Consider the following 27,247-nt stretch of genomic DNA (forward strand, 5'->3'; position numbering starts at 1 on the left):
TTTTCACCACTTTCCCTCATCTTGCTGTCCTCCCTGGCCGACAGCAACTAGTCTACTGATGCCTGCCTTCCCCCGTACCTTCTCCTTCAGCATCCTACCTGCTGGCCGGCAGGCAGGCAGACATGTCCTCTTCCGTAGGCCTCGACTTCTCTTCTGGAAGTCCCTCGGTACCTAAGATTCCCTACAGCCACAGGGCTGTCTTGTTTCAGATGTCACACAGCGTGTCCCCCTTCTGTATAGTGAAATTTCTCTATAAAGAATAATATCAGCAAGGATAAAGGGGCATTAGATCTTTCCTCCAGGCATTTGCTGGAAACTCTCACAGTAGTCATGGTGCGGAGTAAACCTAACCCCCAGGATGAGGGGAGACAGCAACTCGGATGAGGACAGGCCACCCCATTTAAGGTGAGCACCACACGGGCATCCCTGTGGCCCCAGGTGTGTGAGAACTAGTTCTACCTTGGATCTTAGAGGAGTCCTCAAAATCCGTAGAAAAAAAATATTTTCTCACTCGCACACATATTTCACTACACCAAGGATTCTGTTAACCTCAGGAATTTCAGTCCTTTGAGATCAAGAGAACAATCCGGCACCCCTAAGGAAGCTCCAAAGGTTTCCCTGCAAACCAGAGTCCGGGACTGGAAGAAGATATCATAGAGGATTCTATCAGAAAAACTGAAATCAGCAAGATGCCAAAGATTTGAGAACATGAAGTACTTAGGATTGAAAGACTTCATACAAGGAACAGATTTTCTGTCTCCTTTTCGATGTCTCCCAGTTCCTGAGACAGAAGCCTCTATGCGCACAGGAATGTGTGACAAGGTGTAAACCATGTCACCTACAGCTGAGTCCAACTACGTCAGGCCTCTCTTAAACTTCTCATCTTAGAGCATTCAAGCCCCCAGCTCTGGGCCCCACTTACAGTGGTGTGGCGAGTGATCTATGTTACCTGCCTCCTCTTCTCCAGGACACACCAACCCCACTGGCCTTCCTACTGCCCCAGGGCCTTTGCACCAGCGAGGCCCTCAGTCTGTCACCCATGTTTACTACCATGCCTGCAAGGCTTTGAAGATGCCTGACATGGAGGAAGCTTCATGAAATACAAATCAGAAAACATACAGGCACGTGTACACACACAACTCCATCAATTATTTAGCAGAAACTCAAAGTAACATGTGCCCATGTATTTGTACATGGTTATGAGGGGGTGCTTACCCCACATCTTAGGAAGATGCAAAGTATTCCCATGCCACTCCAACAGTTTAAACATTAGATTTTAGAAACAGGTTGTCATGTATCCAAAGACACTCACATACAACTTTGAAAGCTTCCTATAAACTTGTGAATGAAGTGCCAAGCCTCTCAAGGTGGCCCATGTTCCCCTGAGCCCCTCCTCACAGCCACCCATGCTCCCAAGTCACATTGGGGATGCACACCATGGTTACCCATTCCAGCTCCTACTGTGGCCTCAGTCAGAATCTGTACCAAGAATGAAAACCATCAATCATCATCATGGCAAGCTGTTTGGAAACATCCAGATGTTACAGTTTGAAGATGGGGCCTATGGCCATCTAATGGAAGCCGTTTAGCTTGAGTCATGATGATGTGGACTGAAAATGGACAGTCTCTGGTATCCTGGAGGACATGAGTGAAATTGGGGGTAGGGGTGATCAGTGTATCTCCAGCCAGGAGAGCCTGAGCAGGTGCTAGGTGAGAAGAACATCTGCCTACCTACCAGAATATTTAAAAAAGTGGATCTGCATTCTTTCCTACCCTCAAGCTAGTGATGGACAGCTCAACTATCTCTATGAACTATTTTACATAGAAAATGCAACATTATCCTAAGAGCCTAAAAAGATTTTTTTACATTCTTAAAATGAAGCTGTGACTTGAAGGACTACTGCCACCATGTGTTTCCAGGGACTGCCATGTAGCCAGACAGAGTTGGAATTAAATGACAAGACCAAGGACCAGGCTGTGGACCAGGTGGGCCACAAGGGAAGGAGGCCAATGGGAGAAGGCATTCATGGCAAGACCTCACCACAGTCGATCACTGTTATCCAGGCGGGCTCCCACTTCACAAACAAGCAAACTGGGTCCTGAGTTAGGTGATGGGTGTGTCCTATGAACCTTCCCCCTTGAAGGTAGCTCCATCCTGGGTCATGTCAGGCACCTGGGCCGTGACGAACCTTTGTTATTAGCACTAGTGCTTCGAATGTTCTCTAGTGAGCGTCGAAAATGACCTCGGACCTTGTCTCCACCCAATGTGTCAACCTAAGGGCAGGAGTCAAGACCCACAGTCTACAGAGTGAGGTACAGGAAACAGAAAGTGAGACAGGCTTCTTGCGGCTGAGACGGAAGGGGTCTCTCATTGCCTACGACTGGCCAAGGAGGCAAGTCACCATTGTGCTCAGGGTTACCTCCAACCCACAATGAAGTCCTCCATCATTGAGGCTGGTTCCTCCCAAAGCCATTGCCGATGAAGGCCCTGGTATCTTCCAGGAAGGCCCTCCGTGGGACTGTGTGTCCTGCGGGCCAAGGACATGCTTATGCTATGTGTACTTGTCTGAAGCATGAAATGTGGGGCAGGGCTTCCCGTGCCCCCCCAGGGATAGAGGAAATGCCACCTTGAAGATTCCACACAACTCCCAGGCAGTCTTAAGTGGGAGAGGAGGACCCAGGTCTCCCCCAAGCTACACCAACACTAGACCCCTCCCACAGGAAGGAAATGGGTGTACTGGAGCTCAGACCAGAAAGATAATGCGAAGCTTCCGGCCATGAAGGAACCCCAAGTGGAGGGAGGAAAAAAAGGAACAAAGAAATCATTGTGGGGCAGATAAAATGAAAATCTGGCAGGGCTCTGTCCTAACCAACGATCCAAGAATGAAATAAGACTAACTTTTCTCCCTTGGCAAAAGTACTGTAGGTCAAGGCGCCGTGCTTGGAAAAGAGATCAGGAGAGGGAGAGAAATGGGACAGACTGAGGATCAGAAAGAATGTGCTAGGCTTCATGCTAAGTAAGGCACTCTGATGTGCATTCTCTCACTTAACTGTCATATGGGAATTAATGAGACAGACCCCCAAATGCACATGGCCATCCCTTTCATAAATAAGAGAACTGATGCTTTAGAGATGTGCAGTTAGGAGCCTCGAGTAAACATGAGAAATTTGGTATGCTTTAATTTTTCTTGAGGAAGGATCATTTCATTCATCAGATCACCTGAAAAGGTCAAGAATCTCTGGGTTAGGTAACTTGACCAAGGTTGGCCAGTTCAGAAAAGCTGGGATCAAAACTCCCATGTAACTATGAAAAGCTCTTCCCACCCAGGTCTGACGTGAGAGTCTCCAAAGTTCGCTGTATAAGAAAGGAAGGAAAAGAACCACAGAAGGGCTTCCTCAGAGGTGAGGGACTGCAGAGGGAAATGGGGTGGCCTCTGAGTCACAGCAGATTCTCTGAAGACATTCACAGCCCCTTCCAGCCTATCCTAGAGGGTCTTCCAAAAGGTCTTCACCTTTTGAGCACATTTAGTGTTGCCAGAGTGCTGTTTTTTCATGGAACCCAACCAGAATGCCCTATGCATCATGGACCCAGGCACAAACCCACTACCCAACAGCGGCTGCTTTACCTGATGTCAAAAAATGACCTGGCAATGAGAGAAAAAGCAATAAAAAGCCACATGCCCTAAATTATAGGCTTCCTGGAAGGAAGTTCTGCAAAATATGAAAGTTCATTATCTTTGGGGAGATGGAAGTCTTATCCTCATGGGCTCTGTGTTTTCCCAACCCCTCATACACACATGGCACTTGAAGACATAATAACCACATACTGCTTTCTCTGTTTTGGAGGGGAGCTGTATACACAGCAATTAAAAATGCATCTCAGTGACATGAATGTTTCCCAGCAATGGGCTGAGCAAAAATGACCTGCAGGGTCCAGTGTTGAGTCTCAGTAACCCAGCATAAAACCATCCATTGGCCTTCTCACCACCAGCCTCGAACATACCAGAAACCTCCCATCTGTGACCTTGCTGAGAAAACACTCCCTTAATTCTGCTCCACAAAGTGAAAGATGGTGGAGTGAGTGTATAATGTGATTATCCTGACTAGTCACACAAAATTCAGAAAAACCAGCACTTTATAAGCCAGGTCCCAAATGGCATCATGCAGGTAACAGAACCCTGGAAATGCGCACCTTATCCAATGAAGAGATGTACCTTGTACCATTCAGAGTAAGAAGACAAGTACTGTTTCTTAATTGTGCCCCCCCCCCCAACCTCACAACCCTGCTCTGACCTCTTCTATCCAGAGGAGAGAAAGAGACATAAAACACCTTTTGGAACATAAAACAAACCCAAATCTGGAGCAACACCGTGATCCTTCAAGCTAGTGCCCTCTGGGGTCAACGAGCAGCTGGACTCTTCTTCCTTTTACTGTGGACGGCAGCTCACACCTCAAACCCACATGTATTTGCTTGGATTATCTGGTTTTTGCTCATGTAGTCATTTCCTGTCAATTTTCTGGCCAAGGTAAAAAGTAACAGACCCAGGAAGAGGATGAGCTTTTGCAGAAACAGAAGAGAAGTGATGCTGTATAGGATTGGGCACTCCTTTTGCAAGGCAGCAGCCTTCCTCTCGTTATGATAATCCTGGTCCATGCACCAACTTTTCAGGTGATTTTTCTGGGCTGGTTCTCACTGCTCATCAGAATGGCTCAACATGGAGCAGGACAAAGACAACAAGAGCAAAGAGGACATGACAGAGTGAGTGTGTTGGACAGGGCATCAGCGTGTGCTCAGAGCCCATTGCAGGGCCCACAGGAATCTAGCAAGATGGCACCCAAGGAAGCATGGCCTTGGCTGAGCTATGAATCAATGGGATAGATCCTGGATCGGGGGCTACTGACCAAAGCAACATAAGAAACAGTCCCTGCTCCACAAAGGTTTAAGATTTTAGGGATTAACAGTAAGAAGATATTACATAGCCAAAGTTGTCAAACCTTTCTGGAACAACAGGAGATAAATAAGCAGCACATAATAATAATTACGTGTAAGACTCTGTGGTACTGATTAAGCAATATATTTCCTTGGAAAAGTGGGAATGAGGGGAGAATATGTGGTTTCAAAGATAACATCCTTTCCATGCTTCTTTCTTCCCTACATGGGCTTTTCAATTTACTCTCTCCCAATGAGAGCATCAGGACCCACCTCAGTATCCACGTCAGACACCTTGCAATCATCCTTGGCTGCTTTCTCCCTATTTCTTCCTGACGGGGCCACCTAAACAGCAGGAAACCTCTCTCTCTCTCTCTCTCTCTCTCTCTCTCTCTCTTTTTAAAGATTTTATGTATTTATTTGACACAGAGAGAGAATGCACGAGTGCACAAGCAGGGGGAGCAGCAGAGGGAGAGGGAGAAGCAGCCTCACTGATGAGCAGGGAGCCCAATGTAGGACTCGATCCCAGGTCCCTAGGACCCCAGGAACACGACCTGAGCTGAAGGCAGATGCTTAACTAAGCTACCAAGGGGCCCCGAAGTGTCTTACTCTTAAATCCCCATTCCACTAGTCCAGATCCTTCCTCATCTTTTACCTTATAGGAGTGTCACTGTCAACTATCAAATATCACCATAACTAAGTAATTGACAGAGAGAGAAATCAGTATCATGGGAAATCAGTATCAATCACAGGATCCTTGAAAAAGAACACAATGTCCTTTTTTTGGAATTTCTACCAAAACACAAATGCTGATTCTAATCAGAAGGAAACACCGGACAAACCCAAACTGAAGGACATTCTACAAAATAATGTACCTGTACTTATCAAATATTTTGAGATTATAAAAGAAAAAGGAAAGACTGAGGATCCATTCCAGATTAAAGGGCATTAGAGAGGACAGCTGAATACAACAAGTGATCTAGGATTTTCTTTTCATGGAAAGAAAGGGCATTACTGGGAAAAGCTGACCAAGATCTGTAGATTACCGAGAAGTTTTGTCTCAATGCTATTTTCGATCTGAGTAATCTCTGAGCAATCTCTATGTGGTTATTTCAGATTGTGTCCCTGTTCTTAGGAAGCATACCCTAACATATGTGGAGATCAAAAGGAACAATGGCTGAAACATACCCTGAAATGGTACAGAAGAGTAACGATGCATAACCGTATACATATTTTACACGTGATGTAGTGGGTGAGAGGTTGTGAAACCGAGAGTTCGGTAAAGCAAATGAAGTAAAAGTTTAAGATATGGGGAATCTGGATAAAGGTATATAAGATTTCTTTTGATTCTTTACTTTTCTGTAAGTCTAAAACTACAACAAAATCAAGTTTTTAAATAAGTATAAGTTTAAAATGAAAAACTTTGAGATTCCTAACACCTCTAGTGCAATTATATAATTTTTCTATTGTTAAGTATTCATAATTATGCACATTACTGCATAAACATTGCAAATTGTACAGAAATTTCATTTACTGTGTATTGTTTTCAAGTTACTAATGAAAAAAAATTAAATAAAAACAGAGCTCTCACCAGCACTTGGAGTTCCCCCACACACACAAAGAACCCAGAAATCAGTATATTATTCCTATTTATTAGTATTTGTTTTAGTCAGGGTTCAATACAGGTAAAGGTTTAACACATGTGAAAATTTCTCTTTAGGCTCTGATTTTGATTAGATTATGGGAAACAGAGGAGTTTTCATGTGTTTGTTTTTAATAAATCTATGATACTCACACTTGTAATCCTATTTGTCTTTCAAAAGAGCAGATTGTGTGGTGGAGGGGAAAACAGAGGAAGCTAGACACAAAAGATGGAAGAAAATGTGACTGCAATTGTTGATCCTGGCTCAACATCCTCTTTCTAGCTAGAATGACCTGCTCACCAGCCCCTGAACTCCTCATCCAAACTCCTGAACTTCCTCCCACAGCCCTGTGCCCTCTTCCTCCGCCTGCTCCTACCCATCCATTCTGCCTGTAACAGATGAGCCTGCTCCTTGGAGCTTCCCCAGTCATTCAGCTCAAGAATTCCTCACACCTTGGAAAGTCCAGGATATTTATCGTCCCCCCTAATAGACGGTAAATACAGTGGGTCGTCCTGAACCGTTACTCGTATGTGTGTGTCTCATATCCCCCCAAAAGATCCTAGGCAGCGATCATTTCTTCTACTCTTTTATAATCTCTCAGAGAAACTAGCGTTTACAACTAACAGGTGCATGAGAAACAGCTGCAAAGCTCCATATATCCCAGAGCTGCCAGTGCAAGAATGGGGGAAAGAGTTAGCACTGAGTAACCTTGAAAAACAATTGCTTAGAGAAAGGGGTGAATGTTTCCGAAGTACATTTAGAGTCCCCAGAATGTAAGTTTGCCTTTGTACAATACAACTTCCCTTTTCAATGAGAATTCACGTACATTATTTCATTTCATCTTATTAGTATGATGGGATTTGTTCTTGATGAGTCCACAGCACTACGGTTACTCATCATCCTCCCATTATCATTACATGTTTATAGATTTTCCCCTTTATTACTCATTTTATTTTTTCCATCAAGTATATTTCAAATATGAGGTAGTAATTACCAAGTTCTCTATGGCTTACACTTAAAGTTTGCCATCCCCCCCCCATCACAAAAACAGTAAATGCCTATTGTTGATAATCTTGAAAATAAAAAAAAAGGTATGAAGGAAATAAAAATCACCTATAATCATCTCAATATATTTATATATGTTTTAAAGGAATCTAGGCCGATTACACGGGTTTTTGTGTCTTGCGTCCATATCTATTGAGCTTCTTCTATATTCTTAAATAATAATCAAGAACATCCCTAATGGCTATCTAGATTTCCACCACATAACCATAACAGTTGACTTAATCCCCTCCTTATCCTTTAAAAGATGCATGGCAGAGATTCCTAATTGCCTTCGTAATAACTGCTCCTCCTCGTGAACAGAACACTCATTCTATCCGGGACAGCAGTACCCCATGGTTAAGAACGGCATCTCCTGGTCTCTACTGGACCACAAGATTCATGTGACCAAGTTCCAGCCAATGAGATGGAAGAGGAAGCAAGTGGGTGTGGCTTTGCGGCAAGCTCTTTACAGAGCAGGCTGGAGCCACCCAAGGCTGCCTGGGGAGACCAAAGGAAGGTGGGTCCCTACTGATCCCGCGGGGTGGGGGGGGGGTGGGGGAGGGGAGCTTCACACCTGCACCTGACTGCTCTCCTCTCGAGTCAGTTTTGTCAAAGAAAATGAAAATTCTAATTCATTTTAATCCAACTGTCGGAGTGTCTAAGTCACAGCTGAAGGCTATGATAAAATAGTATTTTTGTCTGTTTGTTCCCCCCCCCCCTTCTACTATCTTCATAGTCTATATAACTTCAAAAACTACAGGACCAAGCCCTCCTGTACAAACCAGATGTTCTGTGATCAACCTGGGACAGAAGTCCAGCACAGGACACTGGCACTGAGCGTTGCCTAACCTGTGGATAACAAGCCTGAGTCAAGAAGCCCGCAGGGAATGATACGGGCGTTTATTCATTTCTACTGTTCCTGTAACTCCAGCTGAGAGTAACCAAGAAAGCTGCCCCTCTACTGGTTCAAGTAACTCCCATAAAAGAATTCCAAAGTTGCAGGCTGCTACACTGCTTGGCACAGTCTTCCATCTGGAACACGGCCAGCTGGGCGTGGCAGATGCCTGTAAGCCTGGAACGGTGTCTGGGCTCTGGGTCTCTGAGAGGAGAAACCTAGCTGGGTCTGAACACCACCCTGCAGGGAAGCCTTCCACCCAGTACGGCTCCTCATGGAAACCCGAGCACTGACAGGCATAGCCCAGAAGCCGGGTGGGTCTCCAGACCCCAAGGGAACTTTGATGGCCCACACGACTGATGGCCCCCCCCCGCCAGGGGCCAGGATGCTCCCCCAGCAGCTGGGCTGAAGCCCCCAATGCAGTTTCTACTTGGTTCAAGGATCTGGAATCAGAGCTGCTGTCCCTACAAAAAGCTGCTTCTCTGCTGATGAACAAACCACTTCCCCCATAAAAAACAGCAGACAAAGTACTGAAAAGCCCAACGCAGACCAAACTTCAAGACTGGTATATATTAGGGCTCAGTGCACTACCTGCTTAAGTCAGGTTTAACGAGATGACAATGCTTTAATCCTGCTGCTTAGAAAAATGGCTGAAGTGTGCGAGTCAAGCTTCCAGCCTTCGTGAGAACAGAACGGCAAATGCGATTTCATCATTCTCAGGGGATGCCGTGGCCTGGCGGGTCTCGGCACCAGGATTCCAAACACTTGTGCTCCTGCCGAGTTTCAGAGCCACGGAGGACAGGAAGACGGCGCTGGGCCCGTGGTGCCTCCAGTCCACACCCAGGTGATGCCAAACCAATGCATCCACTTTGAAACAAGCCTACTTGACTGCCCGAAAGGGAAAATGAGCCGGGAAGCCTGCAAAACTAGGATCCTACGTATGCTGTTTTTGCCATAATTTATGGGACAGTTTCCTACTTAGAAAGTCAAGACTTCGGATGTTTCATAAAACACAACGTCAGAGGTTTGGACAGAAAGCAAGTCTTCAGATGATCTGGGTGCGGATATTTCATTGTTATGGGAAGGGCTTAGAGGAGTCCGACAGAAGCAAACTCTCTAGTTCTCTGTGAATTTAGACTTCTTCAGCTAGAAAGGGCTTAGGGATCCGGGCACTTGAGAACGAAAGGAGAATAAAACAATAGTGGGTGCTTGCTCTCTGTTTAATGAAAGCCCTGAGCTCCCCGCAGTAAGCATGTGCTGGAGGTGGACGGGGAGCTTCTGAGCTGCCAGCCACATTTCGGTGTTGTCACAGCACGCCCTGGTCAGCCTGCTGTCGTCCCCAGCCTTCCAGCCACTTCCTCCCCACGTGGTGCCGCCCATTAGAGTTTTATTAACCAAATGCTTGAGGGTTTGTGTGTATTTATGTTACCTCCTCTTCTCTCCCTTCTGTTCTACCCGGGCACGTCGGGGAAAGAAAAAAGTTATGATAAACTTTAATAAAAACAAAATTAAAATGATTAAACCTTTCATATCCTTTAGAGATAATCTCTCTTCTGCTGGCTGGTCAAATCTGGAAGAAAACAAATGCAAACCAGGGGTTGCTGCTGCTCTTCCCAGCCACTCCCCACTCCCCCCCCCCCCAAAGAAACAAAGAGAAAAGGTTGCCTGTGGCCAGATTTTTAAAATAAATTAAATTTGTCCTCACACACGGCAGCCAGGTGTGGCTAAAAAATTCTTTCCAAATATCCGTGATATATACCAACATCCTTCCCTCCAGGGGTCTTTCAACATAAGTCTGACAATCCCAAGGAGGAGAGGGACCCTAAAACAGTTACTAAAAAAGAGTCACTATTTCCCAATTAGCCATGTAAAACTTGTCTTACAAAAGGACCCAAAGCCCTGTGTCTGCATACCATGTACTGGAAACACACACACACACACACACACACAAAACCAGTCTACATTCCTGATTAAAGCAAAGCCCAGAGAAAACAGTACAGTATGGCACAAATCTCCAAGGTCTTATGTGTTCTAAGGAAGCCTTCAGATCCGCCTGGGGTCGGGGCACATGTCCGTGGAGAATAAAATGGCTGCGGAATTAGATCAGGCCTGTCTGTCAAAGGCTGGCTAGACACGCACATCAGAGCCGGGTCACTGGCCCTTCCAGAGTGGGATAATGACCTCTGGGCACGCAGCAGCGGGGACACTAAGAGAACAAAGGTGCTGGGGCACTGAGCCCTTTTTGGATTACAGTAGCAGGCAGTGAAATGAAATTCTTGTTCTAGAAACGCACATCACAATCTTATACACCAAGTTCTGTGGCACGGCACACGCCCATCGGAAAGAAGGTGGAGGGGAAGAGATGAAACGTTGCGCCTTGGTCATCCTCACACCTACCCTGCCCAGAGACAGTGTCTCATTCTTGTGCGTGGTGTTTACATTGTAGTAGAGACAACGCATCCTCAAGTCAAAAGGACGAGTCTTTCCTGTGCTTCACACTTAGGCAATGAGTCACCAGTTAAGGATTTTGTTTTTGGAGAAAAAAGCTGCTGACCCCTGGGCCAAAGCAGAGGATTCCAAAGTGCTCGGCTGAGTCTGAGTCGCAGGAGCAGCCTCTGAACATTCAGGGTCAGTGGAACCCTTTCTACTTGCAGTCACCCCTCTCCTCTCGGCCCGGCGGGGTGACGGGGAGGGTGACACGACTCCCTTCTGAACTATGGCGGACACACAGATCTCCACAGCAACCTGACTAGTGACGGTCACACCGTCACCTCCCCCTCAGACCTTGCCAAGGACTCCCCATGTTGATGCGAGCAGACTTCAAATCCCCACACCCCGCCAGGGCCCAAGGGATCGGGCTGCCCAAACGGCAGCTCCCAGCCCTCGGCCTCGCAGCCAGCCCTCTGCCCGCCCCCCTGCTCCGACCCCAGCCACCCCAGCCGAGGGGCTCCGTGCTTGCTGGGCCCCTGCCAGGACCACTCTCACTTGTATCCTCCCACGCAGCTCCAACGTGACCTCCCCGGAGAGACTTCTTCCGGGGTACCTTCTATAAGACAACTCCACTGTCTCACTTGGCCCTGCATCTTGTATACCTGACATTCTGAATTTATTTATTTGGTGTCTGTCTTTCTCCCGTACCCTACCCTCCTCCTCGATGAGAGGGAGAAGTTAGCCCCTACACTATCATCCTGCTGGCAGACTCCCCAGAGCCTAGAGAGGTGCCTGGCCATACTAAGGACACGTCCCTATTTGCAGGGCAAACGAACCCCACTTCTGGACTCAAATCAGTCCCCTTTTCACCAGCTGTAGTTCTTCTCTAAAACCAAGAAAGGTCAAATCTTGTTTTTTCCCCATCTGTGCCTTATCCTTGCCTCTTCATTCCCCGAGTCTTCCGCACTTGCCCATCCCTCTCATACCTTTCCTTTCCCACCCTTTTTCAAGAACCGTGGCCCAGTTTTGTATTCTGTTCTGAGTTTTACTGCCAACATAGCCTTTGCTGTTGTTTTGTTAATCATTCAAGACCCACCAAGCCAAATTCCAGCTAATGTCTATTGCAAAATTCCAGTTATGACCATAAAAATGCCCAGGGTGGACACAGGTCTGCATGGCCAAGGGCGGGGCCACCTCCTCCTCACATCAGGGCCTCACAAGGCTCCTGTACTGGTGTCAGGCTGGAACCACTCGAGCAAAGACCCCTGCCCCAGCTGCCAGGATCCGAGCTGCCCTCTCCACTCCTTGGGGTTTCTCAATGCTTTGGGAGCTGACTCACACAAGAAAAGCACAAAGGACTCTGAAAGTTAGGAAAAGCACATAAATCAGGACCAAGCATCCGAGAAGACCCAGGCTTGCACTCCAATGAACGCAGAGTCACAAAGAACTGTTGCCCCTTTTCTCACCTCAGTCTTAATGGGTTTCTTCATTTATACACTGAGAATCCAGCAATGGACCACATTCCTTTCTAGGTATGAGAAACCCTGTCCCTGGGGCAAAGCGCTCGACTTATTCCTTGGATGAGTCAGTCAACCCACAGCAAGGAGGGAAGACATAGCGGGCAGAGCATTACCCTGCGCCTCGGCTCCAACTCCCAGCTTAGCTGCTATCTGGAGCCACGCTGTCCATGAAAACTTTCTGCAGGGAAAGAAGTGTCCGCTCTCTGCAGTGTCCAACATGGCAGTCACTAGTCACGGGAGGCACTGAGCACAGACAGCACAGAACACGGGGCCCCTAGAGACTCGAGATAGCCACACTTGGCTGCGAACAGCTGCTGCTTTATACCGCGGCAGGAAAGGAAGGCCCTTCCGGAGGCTGGCTTTGAAGCCTGCATCCCTGGTTCACATTTGCAAAGATCAGAACTGGGAATGAGGATGTGCCCACCCTGCGGACAAATGGGGACAGGCCCTGAATGAAAGTGATTAAGGGTGAAAACCTCTGCACTGGGATCATTATATAATGTCAAGCATGGAGTACTTAATGTGGAGTAAGGTAAAAGCAAAGAATAATGAGCCCTTCAGGTACTTCCAGCATTCCAAATCCTTTGGATGGAAGCCCAACCAATTCACACCATACAGAATTGTCTGCTCTACAGGTCAGAGAATATGGCAAGGCCCCGGGGACGTTTACCCCAACAAGAGCCAAACAAAACAAAACAAAACAAAACAAAACAAAAGTACCAGGGCAACAGTATCCACAAATCCCTTGAGTTCCGCTTGCCCCTGAAAGCACCAGGGGGCAACAGTAAGGAGTCGCTGTGGCTGTAAATCCCTCCCGCACCAACCTTCCACACAAGCAGCTTGCTGGAGCGCCCCACAAGGGCGAGTTCTGTTGATGCTGAGACTGTCAGGTTTCCCAGGCACGAGAATATCGCTGCACAAGACTGACTGGGGGCTCCCCGGGGTCCTCCCTCCCAGGAGGAGGTCTGACTGGAGGCTGTGTCAGGACTCAGCCTCAGTGGGTACCATGCTCTGAGCTCCCCCCAGACCGGACAAGTCTCCTCTAGCACCTCTGCTTCCCTCTGGTGTCCCCTTGCGAGGAGCTGGCTCTGTTTCTTCACGTGCCAGGGGCCTCAGCGAGGATGGAGGCTGGAAGCTGTGGGGTTGCTGGCGGGGCCTGACGTCCAGCGTCTCTCCGACTTCCCTTCACCCCCACATCCACCTCCACTCCCACCCTCTCTCCACATCGAAAACGACCATTGAAAAAGGAACATGAAACAGGCTTTGGATGTCCTCAGAAAGCCCAAGGGACAGACTGAGCTGTGTCCTCCCCCAAAATACTTATGTTGAACCCTTCGCCCCCTAGTTGCTCAGATCGGAGTGTCTTTGCAGTGAGGGCCTTTGCAATGGTGATCAAGTCAAAGAAGGCTGTTCGGGGGGGGGGGGCCCTGAACCAGTCCAACTGGTGTCCCTACAAGACACACAGACACCAGGGAGAGGCACGTGGAGGAAAGGCCATGTGAGAACAGGAGGCGGCTGCCTACAAGCTGAGGACAGAGGCCTCGGGGGGAACCAAACCTGCCAATAACTAGATCTTGGACTTCCAGCCTCCGGAACTTCAAGAAAATAAATTTCTCTTAGTGAAGCCACTCAGTCCGTGGTATTTTGTTGCGGCAGCCTGAAGCAGACGAAGGCAGTCCAGAAGGAAAAACTCTGTCCTAAGCTTAGCATTTTAAACCAATGAAAACAGTGGAAGAAAAGAGCACAGATTCTTTTTTTGACTTCATGAGAAGATGACAGTTTGGGATAAAATTTTAAGTTAAAACAACAGGTCTGTTCAAGAAAAATCACACACTGTCCAATTTTTAATATTCTAATTGGAGCAAAGGTCAAGGATCTTTTAAAAGCAATCAATAGTTCCTTTTGTTAACATAATACATCAAAGGTCTCAAGACAGTCGAGGTACAGACTATAAAAAGCCCTTCAACATGCACTCTGAAAGACACATCTTTAGAAAGCCCAGTCAAACTCCCTCAGCCCTGCTAAGAGGCTTAGATGCCTCTGTGAAACATACTGCTCCCATACTGGGAAAAGGAAGCAGAGAGAGAGAGACGGAAAAGCAATAAAGAATATGCCCATTCAGGCTGGCAGAATGCAGGTAGCCGATGGGCATCACGTTCTTTAAAACGGAAGCCAAAGAACGTTCTAGAAAATGCAGCTCAAAGCCAGCCTGGGCCTGCCTGAAATCTGGGGGATCCCAGGGAGGTTCCCAGCACTGTTCAAAAGAAATTTCTCAACTATTCTATAAATCTGTACTGTCCACCAAGGTAGCCATGAGCCACATTAAGCACTTGAAATCTGGCTGGTATGACAGAGAAACTGAATTTTAAGTTTTTTTATTCGACTTCAATTAATGTAAGCCTAAACAGCCCCAGGTGGCCATAGCTGCCATATTGGACAAGCAGGAAATGTATCTGGAGAAGTTCCCTTGCTGCTCTCAAGGGACCCAGAGACCCCACAAACAGGGAACTACGGGCAGTGCTTACACTGATTTGGAAGGACATAAAACTTTTTCACTTCTAGTCAGTGTTTAAAAAAAAAAAAAAGCATATGTGGCTATAATTCTCATAATTGGGTCACAGTTTGAAGGGGGTTCCTTAACATCTCTAAGTCTGAGAAGCCTTTGAGCTATTTCTGTAAGCAAAGGGATGCATGTTCTATTTTCCTCCCTGGCCCCCAACCAAGGTCAGGAACAAGTTTAATATAGAACCTAAGTAGCTCAAGAAATGGATTTTTTTGCACATTTCTAAAGGCAAAACAAATACAAGTCGTTATTAGACTTGAAAAATATATTGGGGCGACCCAAGAGGTATGAAAGGCAGAGGCTGGGATGAGGGTTCTGCACACAGGACGGGGCTGCCGGTTCCTGAGGCAGTGGTCATTGCAAGACCCCTCCCCTCAAATGAAATCCAGGCACAGATCCCCAGCCCCCAACCCAGCAAAAACACCCACCCACTGGCTAACCATCCATGTTCACCTAAAGGACAAGGTGTACACTTTCAAGTTCCTTGGATACCCCTTTTCAGAGGTGAGTTGGCATAAAGCTTTCACTAAAGTAACACTTGGTGTGATATGTCATTCTAAGTCTCCCCTGTGAGGGGTTGGTTCCTGTGTTTTCAGGCTCTTTGGCATGTCCTTCAAAAGGGCACTGGCCAATGCTGATCTCCGAATGCACACACACAGGTACTCTCTCCTAACTCCAATAACCACCAGCAAGTGCCTTTTCTCTTTCTTTCTTTCTTTTTTTTTTTTTTTTGCAGCACCCAGGATATGGCCGTGATGTTGCTGCCTCTCAGAGTGGGCCGTACTGGGTGGCCATAAGGGCGCAGACTACTACCTACCCAAGAGGACAGGATGGAGGACAACCGAGAGCCACCAACCAGGAGCAAGGCTAACTGGCTCAGCAGTGTGTAGCCATATGGACAGCCCCTGTACAGGGCAATGTATGCTCCAGTGTTATCTACTGAAATAAAACAAACGAACAAATCCCTAGCAGCTCTGATCATTCCATAAAAAGAAATCAACTAGTGAATACCCAATCCAGAATATGAAAGGGAGAATGATTAAGAATCACTGAATATGGCCTACTGCAGCCAGGTTTTGAATAATTTCTAAAAGGTCAACGTCTTGGTGTGAATGTTGGTGTCTCTTGGAGAACACAGAGAGGAAACAGATTACATAGGAGGTCAGAGACTCCAGACCCACTGCCCAAGTGACGACTATGGTGATGTCCCATCCTCTTTGGAGAGACCCTTCCAGAGCAGGAGCACAGGACAGCAGTGAAACTGTGCTTTGCACGTGTCCACCTTCCAAAAGACCAGATCATTAGCATATTTTGCAGAGAGCAAACAGAAAAGTTTAATTGCCCTTAATTACCCAGTTCAAGAAGGCTCCTAGATAATGGCTCTCAGATTTCTTGCCTGGTATCAATGTAATTTCCCTGACTCGGGCTTCATTATATTTCTAACTTGGAAGCAACAGCCTCTCGAAGATGCCTTTCCATAGCAGACGCTGAAGTTCGAAAGCAGGCTGGGCCGTCACCACAAAGGTTTCTTGTCTCAAGAGTCAGATCCTTGGCTTCCACACTGGTCTGGCGGGTTTGCGGGGGTGGGGGGGGGGGGGGCTTGGGGGAAGGGGTGGGGAGGACACACTAGCATATACTTAGAGGAAGGACTAAGACAAGGAATATGTAATCAGAAGCCATCACAATTACAAATGTAAATGAACAGGCAAATGGAGCTGACCTTTGTAGATTGTTAGAGGACTAATTAAGGCAAATCAGGAACTCTGTTCCAACAGAAAAACAAGACAGTGTACACCCTAAGAACTACTCCTGTCCTCTCCATGTAGATGCAAAATGCGAGAGAATCAGACAGTAATCAAACTATGGACGCTTTCCAGTGACAAATATCAAACCATCTCCATGAACAAAAGACAACCACGACTCACTCCTTGCTGTACTGTTTGCAACTGCACGGGTGTCTCTATCTACAAGCACCAGGGAAATGTGAGTCCTGCCATGTGCCTGATGCTCTATCAGACTCCACGTAAGCAGATTCCACCCAGGAAGCAGCCTCAGACCTCAATTATAAACTTTTGGTTATTTTAAAGCTTTAAAAGCTTTAAGAAAAATACTTTTCAAAAACAGAATCGAAGTAATCAAACCAACAGAACCCAATCACGTTATTCCATAAACTCCATTTTTCCCTTTAACGACAGCATACTCTCTTTCGTGGGGATCTGTAGTGATCTCTCTTCATCTGTGCGTTGTTTCCCAAAAGCACACTGAAGTTTACAATCCTATTGTCCATATAGTCCTTATCAGGGAATGTATTTAAGACAGATAAAGTCACATTTCCTGCACTCCTCCATGAGTGCTTTAAATTTCACTCACTCCAATGTGTTTGATGTGCTTTTACATGCAATGTCTTTAGTTAGAAATATGCTGTCCCTATGCCTTCCCCAAGTCCCATGAATAAGATGTAGTAAAAGGAAGAAACAAAGAACGCTGCTATTTGGTTTACAAAAACAATGCCTCAGAATTTTGGACGTGGCTATAGCAAATGTCAGTGCTATGCGAAAAATTACACTGAAATTGCATATAATTCAGCTACTTATAAAAAAAAAAAGATAAGATGTACTTCATATTTTGTATGAAGGGCAGCCTTATGCCAATTCTGAAAAATAAAAACAGAACAAAATGAGAAAGCTGAAGAGAGAACATTTTCTTATTCTCTCAAGCTGCAGGAGTTCAGCAAAACTCCCTGAAAGTTGGTTTGAAAAAATAACCCATCAAGTAAACCCAGTGAGTGTTTCAGTACGGGTCATCACTGAATCCACATCATTACTCGGCGGGCCCCTACCTCCCGACCCGAGGAATTCACTACCTCGAGCGCCAAAGATGTGTCAGTAAAGGGGGATGCCAGCTTCCACTCCAAACAAAATATGCTCTTAGACTCCAAACAGTTGTTACCTCTGTAAACTGAGTCATCATCTGATTGCCTCGGATGCCTGGGCTGGCGTATGGACCGGGGAATCCACACAAAGAGATGAGAGACATCAGGAGTGTCTCCCAACTCACACAAAGTCTTCAATGCAGTCGGGACACGATCAAGAACCGTTCGATTTTATCTGTGCGAAGAAGTTTGGATATCTAGGACTATATGAAAGAAAAAGTAGTGAAGGCAAGGGTAAGATAGGAAAAAAAATAAAATAAAAGAGGAGGAAGAGAAGGCAGGCAGACAGGAGGACTACAAAGGGCCTCTTGTCTCCTCCAAGCTCAGGGCATTGATAGAGTGAAATTAACTACAGTTTCGCCCGGGAGCCAGAAATGCCTTTTTAATAAGCAAAGAGGGAAGCTGATCCTACACATGACCCACCTACGAGAGCTTTCCATCTTTCAGGAGCTTCTGGTCAACTAAGGCGAAGTAAACAGCCAGTGCCAGCAACTGAGAGACATAACCCAGTGTGTCAGCATATAGCAATGGGCTTTCTCTACCTCTACCTGGTTGTAAGCATGAAAAGACCAAATCCCTACAAAGTCCGGAGATCATTTGGTCTTGCAGAACATACACTCAAGTCAATAACCAAACCAGGCCAGGGGAGACTGGGAGGTGGGGGGAGACCTCACCTGTTTAAGTTACTCCCCTTTCTCTGAGCTGTGTATTTCCAAGTCATTTCTTAAAAGGGAAGGCCCACTGTGTGTGTGTGTGTGTGTGTGTGTGTGTGTGTGTGTCTATCTGTCTGTCTGCTTGTCTAGTATGGGGGTAAGGGCAACAAGCGTAACCACAAAACTGTCACACTGGGTTAGAGATGATATGATACAGGACATGGCTTGCCCACTGACCTAAGGGTAAAGCCTGACCCCAGGCAGGACCACATGGGGGGACAGTAGCCTAATTACTAGCGTACCTCCGAACAACAGAGACTTGGCCCTTTGGTGCAGGGCAGGACCTAGATGGTTTACGTCTGGCCAGGAGGCCTCTCCGGAGGGGGGTTACATGATGGATGACAGAGCTGAACCCTGAACAGGACGACAAAGTGGTGGCAGTGGAGACCTTCAGTGTTTCCTTCTTTGTATTTCCAAATTCACCTGGGTTGGCAGACTACGTGGTGAGCTGGACTGACCAGAAAACATACTGACTTAAGGAAACAGGTAAAGTTTGAAAGGCTACGTTTGTCCACCACAGTGAAGAAACTCTTCGAGAGTTCTCTCCACCAGCCGCAAAAAGGGAAGTCTGGGTACCTGCAGAAGGGGATAGGAGACTGAGCTCAGAGAAGAAAAGAAAGGGATTTCTCCTCTAAAACTTTCTGGTGCGTGGACAGCAGAGGAAAGGAGGGAAGACAGACCACCGGACCACCGTCCTTTAAGGAGATGTTGACAGGAGGCCAGTACAGAAAACCCAGGACAGCACAGCAGTTACAGGGAGCTCACAGTCAGAACAAGCAGAGTTCCCAAAAGGTGCTCACAGACTCCCTGAGGCTTCCTCACGCTACATGAATGATGTTTCTGGCTGAAGATTAATGTCCTGTGAGAGAAGAGAAAATCAGGAATATAGGATCAAGTCTCTGTTGATAAATTCGAAGCTGATGACCTTCGGGGTCTTCGTTCTGAGAGGTCTACAATGTCCCTTTTTTTCCCCTTTCTTTTAAAAAGATTTTAATTATTCATTTGAGAGAGAGAGAGAGCACATGCAGGGGGAGATGCAGAGGAAGAGGGAGAAGTAGGCTCTCCGCTGAGCCAGGAGCCCAACGCGGGCTCGATCCCAGAACCCTGAGATCATGACCCGAGTCAAAGGCAGATGCTTAACCATCTGAGCCACCCAGGTGCCCCCACAATGTCCCTTTTCTTAAAAAACATTCTTTCAAGAAGTTAAAAGCCAATCCCTGGGGGGAGGGAGGATATATTTAAGATGAGTTGTCATAAAGGGGTTTCTGAAAGGGCACCCAGTTCCTTTTAATGTCAGTGTGAATATTACCTAATAATTTGTCCTTTTGTCAGGAGCGAGGAGTAGGGACGGAGCCGCGCGGGAGTGGGAGGAGGGAGCAGGGCGGGGAGGGAGGAGGGCGGAGAGCAAAAGCATGACTTCAGGCCAAAGACAATACAAAAGGATTTTGAAATACAGAAAGGAAGTCTATCATCGAGACTAAAGTTGCTCATACACTTCAGGGGGAAAAATAACTCCTAATACGCATTAAATGAGAGAAACCCAGAAGGCAATGGTGTAAGAAAGCAATTCCAGAGCGGACTGCATAAATAGAAGTATTACATTATAAAACAGGGAACTGTTTGTTCCAGTCCATAGACCCCGGGTGAAATGGCAGCTGTACACTATTTAGTTTGGGGCACCTCATTAATAAAAAGGGAATTCTGAGTAGAGTGAAAGAAAGAATTGAAAGGCGAAAGGAACCAGCTTTTAATGGAAGATTAAAACAATGACGTGTGCAGAGCTGGCCCCCCCCCCACCCAAAAACAGAAAGAAAAAGGAAAAAAAAATTAAACAACAAGAACAACAAAAACAAACCCTGAAATAAATAGGTCTACACTCATGGATGGAGGAAGGAGAATCCTGTAAAGTGACTTCACAGCAAAATAATGGGAATGATAGGATCACAGAGAGGCCAGAATGTGGAGGACAGGGACCCCCACAGCCAGATGGCAGGAGGGGACAGATGGGCCTTGTGGGCGCTGGCCTCGTCCCTCGCTCCCGAGTGCACACACCAGGCCGAGTAGGAGCCCCGGAGATTACGGTGTGTGAACTTTAACCAGAAGAGGCATTTGAGAAACATACAGGAAAGGACAGTTTTGCAGTGACCCAGAGGTGACCAAAATTATCCTGGTACCCAAGAAATCATCCTGGTTCCCAAAGAAGTGATTCACCCAGCCTGCCAGGAGGACTGGCCTTTCCACAGTGATAATGAAACCGCAGCTACTCCGGCAGAGAGGACACATTCTCCCACTTCAGGATATCTGGTCATTTCATTTATGTGGGGAAAAAAGAGCAAAGGAACAGCTGGGGGATAGGGGCAGGGCACGGGGCACTCTGAGGGGTCTGCGAGGGCTCAGGAGGGACACCTCCAGGAGAGAACGAAGCTCAGAGAGCAACTGATCTGGCGGGGCTTTCGGAGATTAGGAAATGTCTACTCTGGCAGAGGGCCATGAATTAATCATAGGTACCTAGAAAACCAGGGAAAATAAAAAGTTGTACAAGAAGGTAAATGAAATTATAAAACTCTACATGGCTCAGCTGTGATTAATATTTATAGAGTCAGAATAACGAAAACACTGAATATTAATATAACCCCAAATTATTATTTAATCATCATGGAAGATGGAGGGAGGGAAGACTGGGTATGCAGGGGGCTGGGGAGGGTGGTGTAGGGGGTAGAGAGATGGGGTGTGTGTGTGTGTGTGTGTGTGTGTGAGAGAGAGAGAGAGAGAGAGAGTGTGTGTGTAGTTTGGGGTTTCTGCGTGTCAGTCTGTGGGTGTGTGTGAGGAGGACTGTGTGGTTTGTAGAATGGTATACTAGTGAAATCGTCATCTTTCGGAGTAGGAAGCCAACAGAGAATATCTGAAATATAAAAAACATCAAGAAACAGTAGGAGAAGCACATTGAGAAATATGGAAATAATAAGAGTAACCAAAGAAACAACTGAAAGTTGAAAGATACTGCTCTGGGCAATGGGATGGGGGAGAGGGATGGTCATGCCATTTTTTCATTAGGTTTCCATAACTTGTTGCCCTTAAAAACTACAAAAATGTGAAATTTGGTAAAAGTAAGATTAAGAACCCCACTGGGCCACTACAGCTCAGTGGCGAAGAGTGCTGCGGGGGACGGGCAGATCAAGGACGGCCCTGAGTCTCCAGTGTGGCCAGCTGGTGTGACGGCATGCCACCAAGACAGGGGACAGTTGTGAGCTCAGAGTCTACGACGTGGCACCAGCAAGAAATCCAGGGAGCCGTTTGATGTGCATGTGGGAATGCCAGGAGAGCAAAGCTTTCAAAGGCCGGGAGCCAAGGGCCGGGGCCTAATGCCCAGCAGATGTCAGCATGGGAGTGAGGGGGAGGGTAGAATGCGGGACCATGAGCCAGGGACAGGCATGGAAGGATGCTCATGAAAAGCAGGAGGACACAAGAGAAACACATGCTGGGAGCCCAGGATGAGACTGTGCAATACTTCCAGAAACTTCCTGAGACCACAGGAGGAAAAGGCAGCCTGGCAGATGGCTACTGGATTGGGTAAATCCAAGGTCAACAGTGACCTCTCAAGGGTAGGTTGATGACGCGAGAGACCGGCTACGGTAAGCTGAGGCATGGACTGGACCGAGGTGTCTGAGACAGGAGCACAGGACAGGAATGGGGGCAGAAAGCAGCAAGGTCCCCCGGAAGGTCCCAACCCTTTGAGGAGAAGCAGGCGGCGTGGGGCCCCGACTCGCAGAACCACCCTCAGACCCAGTGAAAATGTTTACAGCAAGTGCTGCTTGGATCCTCTCTGAAGTTCATTCTTCCACACCGCACTTGAGGCCACAAAACGCCCACTCTTACCACGGAGCAAGACATCATTATGCCTTTGCTTTATGCCCCTCTGAAGCAACAAACTGAATGTGGAGTCTAGATCCGGAGGAATCTGGGGACAGGAGACAAAACATCTCCAGGTGTCCGGCTCCCTGAGCAGTGGCCCATGACACCTGAAGAAAAGTGATGCTGAGTTCCTTTAGCTTAACACCAACAACAAAAAAGACAAGAATGCTCGCCACGTTCCCTGCAGAACACAAGGGTCCCCCGTGAGGTCGGTGACAAGACACGCGAGCCGGCAGCAGCCAGCCCCCTGGAGAGGTCCTCCCGGCCTGCGAGACCACTCACCTGGCTCGGTGGAAGGGCACCTGCGGATGGTGAAGATCTGCCCCAGGTCCTCGTCCTCCTCCGGGAGACCCTTCTGCAGCCGCTGCAGCTTCCGCAGGCTCTCGCTGCGCTGGTGCTTCATGGAGCGCACGTGCTGGATGAGGTTGAGCTTGGCCTTGGTGGAATAGTTGCACAGGACGCAGTGGTAGTAGCAGCTCTCGCCCTCCACTCCGCTCTCGTGCTGCTGCAGGTGCTGTGAGGGCAGAGGACAGGGACACGCTGTGGATAAGCTACTCGGAGCCCGCCACCGCCACGTGCGCACTCCGGACCGGCCGCAGCCCCGTGCTGAGGCCCCTCGGAGGGGTAGTTCTGTCTCCTCCGATGGACCTTCCTCCAGCAGCTCTTCGAGGACCAGCAGCTGGCGGACTCTCATTCCCATCTCCCCTGAACATCCCCTCCCCTGTGACTTTTCACAGCGCTGCCGCTGTCGGATCAGACCCTCCCCATGTCAGCCGGGTCTTCCTGGCACGATAATCAAAGGATCCCCCTCTCACACTCCAGAGCGTCCTGCTTTATTTAGATCGGGGTTGGCAAACAACGGCCCACAGGCCAAATCCAACCTGCTGCCTTTCTGTAAATAAAGTTCCAACAGAACACAGCCCCAGCCATGGAGCTGCGTTGTCTTGATGGCTGCTTTCAAAGCACCAGAGTCTGAGGTCACTGCGACAGAGGAAACATGGCCCACAAAGCTCCAACGGTTACTATCAGGCCCTTCCCCGAAAAAGTTAGCCACACCCTGCTTTAGGGGGACGCCAAAGGGTCACCCTCCCTGTACCGAATCCGAGGTCACTAACACAAAGCCAAAGCTGCTGTCTGGCTTTTTCACAGGAATGACAGGTCAAGTTTTTATATTTAGAACCACAGTCTATTAAGAGAACCTAAAATTAGATTTTCCTTTGGATTAAAAAAATGACAAAAAAATAAACTTCTCCAGACTGGTTCCCTGTCAACATCTGAAGGTCATTTGGCTTAGTGCATCAGATGGTCAAAATTACACTCTTCGTTGTGTTTGTGTAGACACAGTACTGATTCCAGAACCAGGAGGCCCCACCACTGGCAGAGAATAGGGCAGACACGGGATTAAAGTGAGGGGGAGCAAGAACAGGAGAGGTCACGGAAACAGCGGACCCCAGACTTCCATGCGTAGGAGAAGACTCAGAGATTATCCAAGGACAAAATTCACAAACGTCTTGTGCCTCTCTGAGAATATGATGAAAGCTATGAGCCCGTTTCACTAACTGCTGGGGAAGTGACGTGCTCCTGGTACAGAAAGGCTATCCCTTCCTTACAAATGACCCACTTTAGGAGAAGAGGGTATTTTTCTATTGGCTGCATATAAAGCAGGGGAAACAATTCCAAAAAAACTTGAGTCAATGATCCAAAGTAACCCAGCTTGTTAGTGGGAGAGAGAGAGAGAACAGAACCAGGGTCTCCTATCCCCCAGGATCCTTGTGAAGGAAGGAACTCACATCATGTATCTTCTGTGTTTATGGTATTACCCTCTTTCTCTGTACCCACATCCCCGGACCCCGGAGCCGGGCCCCAGGAGCTACACAGAAGACACAGCAGGTGCCTTGGAAATAATTTGTGTTCTTCTTTCTGACCTGCACTTGTCCCATTCAGGGCCCATGCTTTGAAAACTATTGTTCACCCTGCTTGGAAAGCCTTCTTGTCCAGACTATAATTTGAGACCCAGAGAAGGCAGAGCAGTTAGAATGCCGTGCACTCCACCCAATATCAAAAATACCGAGTGGCCCTACCAGCACTTCCTATCAAATGACCCAGCTCTGAGGCTCAGGTGCTCACAGGTACACATTTTGTTCATTGGAAAATTATGAAAATCCTAGAAGCACGTTTGAGCCTTACTGGAAGAGGAAAAATGAATGCATCAATGGAGTGTTGCAGAAAAATCACTGTGGGGGAGCCAGAGGGGGAGGCCCAGGTTCTCAATCATGTAGACTGGCTAAACCAGTCCATAATAACCCATGCTTTGAGGCCAAGGTATAGGTAAAAATGTGAAGGGCTTCACAGGCACCAACATGAGAACAATCCCTTCTTTTACCCAAAATGGGTGATGTGACACACTCAGAAGCAGAACTTTGCAACAATGTGATACCCCAACCAGAAACAGCCCTCCTACAGCATCCTCACAACTGGAAGGGAACTGAAGCACCAGAGAGCTCAGTGTTAACCGGTAAGGCAACTACAATGACTGGTGATAAAAAGCTACCTTTCCTGAAATAAATTTGAGTTGATTTTTTAAAAAATGGTTTATCCTCAGTTTGCCTGGTCTGAGACAAGGGTCCTTGCAGAGGATTTCAAGAGGAGGGAATACACCAAAGCCCTATTTTCTGAAGGCTCCAACCCTGCGGAGGAGGAGGGTGTAGTGGGCTAGATTTGAAGGAGAAGGATGAGCTTGCCCCATGTTCATTCTCCCTGACTTCTCCACAAGGTTCTCCCCTAAAAAGCCAAGAAGTCGACTAAGATATTCCTGGGAGCAAGGGTTTGGCTTGGGATTAAGAAGCAGGAAACTCTACAAGAGCCCGTACAAGGAAATGTATACCATTGTGTTGGGTCACTGAGACCAAAAGAATTACATTTATTAGAGTTTCAACAACAACTGATGAAATAAAAGATAAGAGAGAAAACAGCCATGGAATCCAAAGCAATAAGTATTATCAAGGGATTTTGGCAATACTATCAACTATGAAATCAGAACAGGAATCACTAAAGCCTTACCCCCAAATTCCCATTACCTTCCTGTGAGACAGGATTTCCTTGCAATAAGGCACTGAATCTTAAACATAAAATTTTAATAGGGATATGAAGATTCCTTTCCAAATGTCTGGAATTTCCAATCTCTGAGCCAGAAGAGAGGATAACATGGCCAAGAAGAGTTGGATGGGAGATGAAATGTCAAATGTCTTTTGTCCTCAAATCCATGGGCTCTTGGGTAAGAGAACTATATAAATCCTGAATTGACATGAACATCATACTGGGGACTCCTGATTTAAAAATAGGATGAAAACGTTCCAAAACCACCCTACACTTGAATTCATGGTTGTCAGTGTCAATCTCTCGAGCCATGAAGAGTTCTTCTGTCCGCCATCTGAGAGCCACTCTGGAAGGGAAGTGGACACATGCCACAAATGGTATAGGGAAAGGAGGTGGACAGAGCCAAGGCCTCCCCCCAGATCAGATCCTAGTCTAGGGAATATTTAGTGTCTTCTCTTAGAGGTTTGCACCAAAGCTCAATTCAAAATTCCCAGCTGGCTTTTGAACTCCAGGCTCATTCTCTAATACACTTAAAAAAAAAAAAAAAAAAGAAAGAAAAGAAAGAAAGAGAAAAAAATCCAGAATAAACTATTTCTGGGTTGTCAGGAAACACCTGCTCATAAAGATTACACCCCAACCCAAACTTAGGCTCACAACCTGAGTCTACCCACATGTCAAAGATCCTGATCTTAACCAAATTTTATAAGTTCTCACTCAGTCCTTCTCAAGCTGTCCAACCTGGAGTAAACAGGGACCCAACGCTAGCAGTTAGGGTCCTGCCCTCTGTGACCTTCTCCACACCATCTGGTCATTTCCCGGGTCTTGAGCGGGTCAATGTCCCAACCTGCTAGACAGATACCCTCTCCCTCCCAAGTGGCACTGGCTCTATCCCCAGGATTTCACCCCTGGAACCTGCCTCATCAGAAGCAGCAGGAAGGGTGGGGCTGGAGAGACCAGTGAGGGCTCCACCAGGACAGGTCAGCCTAGGACATGCTTTCCCTGCAGAGGAGAGGAGAGGTTTTCATTTGGAGAAGGAGAGAGTATAATTTGTTCCTGACCCAGCTAATTAGAATACCCTCAATTGGGATCCCCATGTATTTAATTAAATTCTCTGTAATATATGAAGAATCCACCAAGGCACAAGTCCCAGGGGAACACTCAATAAAGGAGCTGCCTCCTTTCAGAGTTCTTGCTCTGCTCGCCAGGCAGGAAATTTTTCTTCCACACAAATCCTCAACTCTCCAACCCTCTCTCTGTCTAGCATGGAGCCCCCCTCATCCTTGGGCAGGGGGACCCAGTTACTTTACTTTTTTCACTTCTCTTTACTCTGCATTCAAGATTCTTAGCTGCTTACCTCGATCAGGCTGGGTGTACAGTTTAAAAACGAAAGGAAAGCAACAACTTCAACTGTGCCCTAGTATGCTGTCAGGCGTGCATGGCTCACACGGACCCCAAGAAAACTGGCTGCTATGCCCACTGGGCAAGGTTTGGTTCTGATCCCTTTCTAAGTGTCTGCAACACGTCACATGCTGTCCTAACACACACACACAGAACACGCCCTACCCCAGG

The 27,247-nt window shown here is 47.2% G+C and overlaps 1 protein-coding gene across 8 annotated transcripts in view; it reads right to left on the reverse strand.

Moving 5' to 3' along the window:
• ZFHX3 (zinc finger homeobox 3) overlaps positions 1-27,247 on the reverse strand; it is a 243,004-nt gene that overhangs the window by 73,495 nt on the left and 142,262 nt on the right. For all 8 annotated transcript variants that reach the window (XM_059151888.1, XM_059151893.1, XM_059151891.1 and 5 more), the window contains one exon: positions 22,865-23,096. In XM_059151888.1, coding sequence (XP_059007871.1) covers positions 22,865-23,096 — 232 coding nt within the window. The remainder of the gene's footprint in view (positions 1-22,864; positions 23,097-27,247) is intronic.

Source organism: Mustela lutreola, chromosome 16 (assembly GCF_030435805.1).
Source record: "Mustela lutreola isolate mMusLut2 chromosome 16, mMusLut2.pri, whole genome shotgun sequence".
NCBI classification, from domain to species: domain Eukaryota; kingdom Metazoa; phylum Chordata; class Mammalia; order Carnivora; family Mustelidae; genus Mustela; species Mustela lutreola.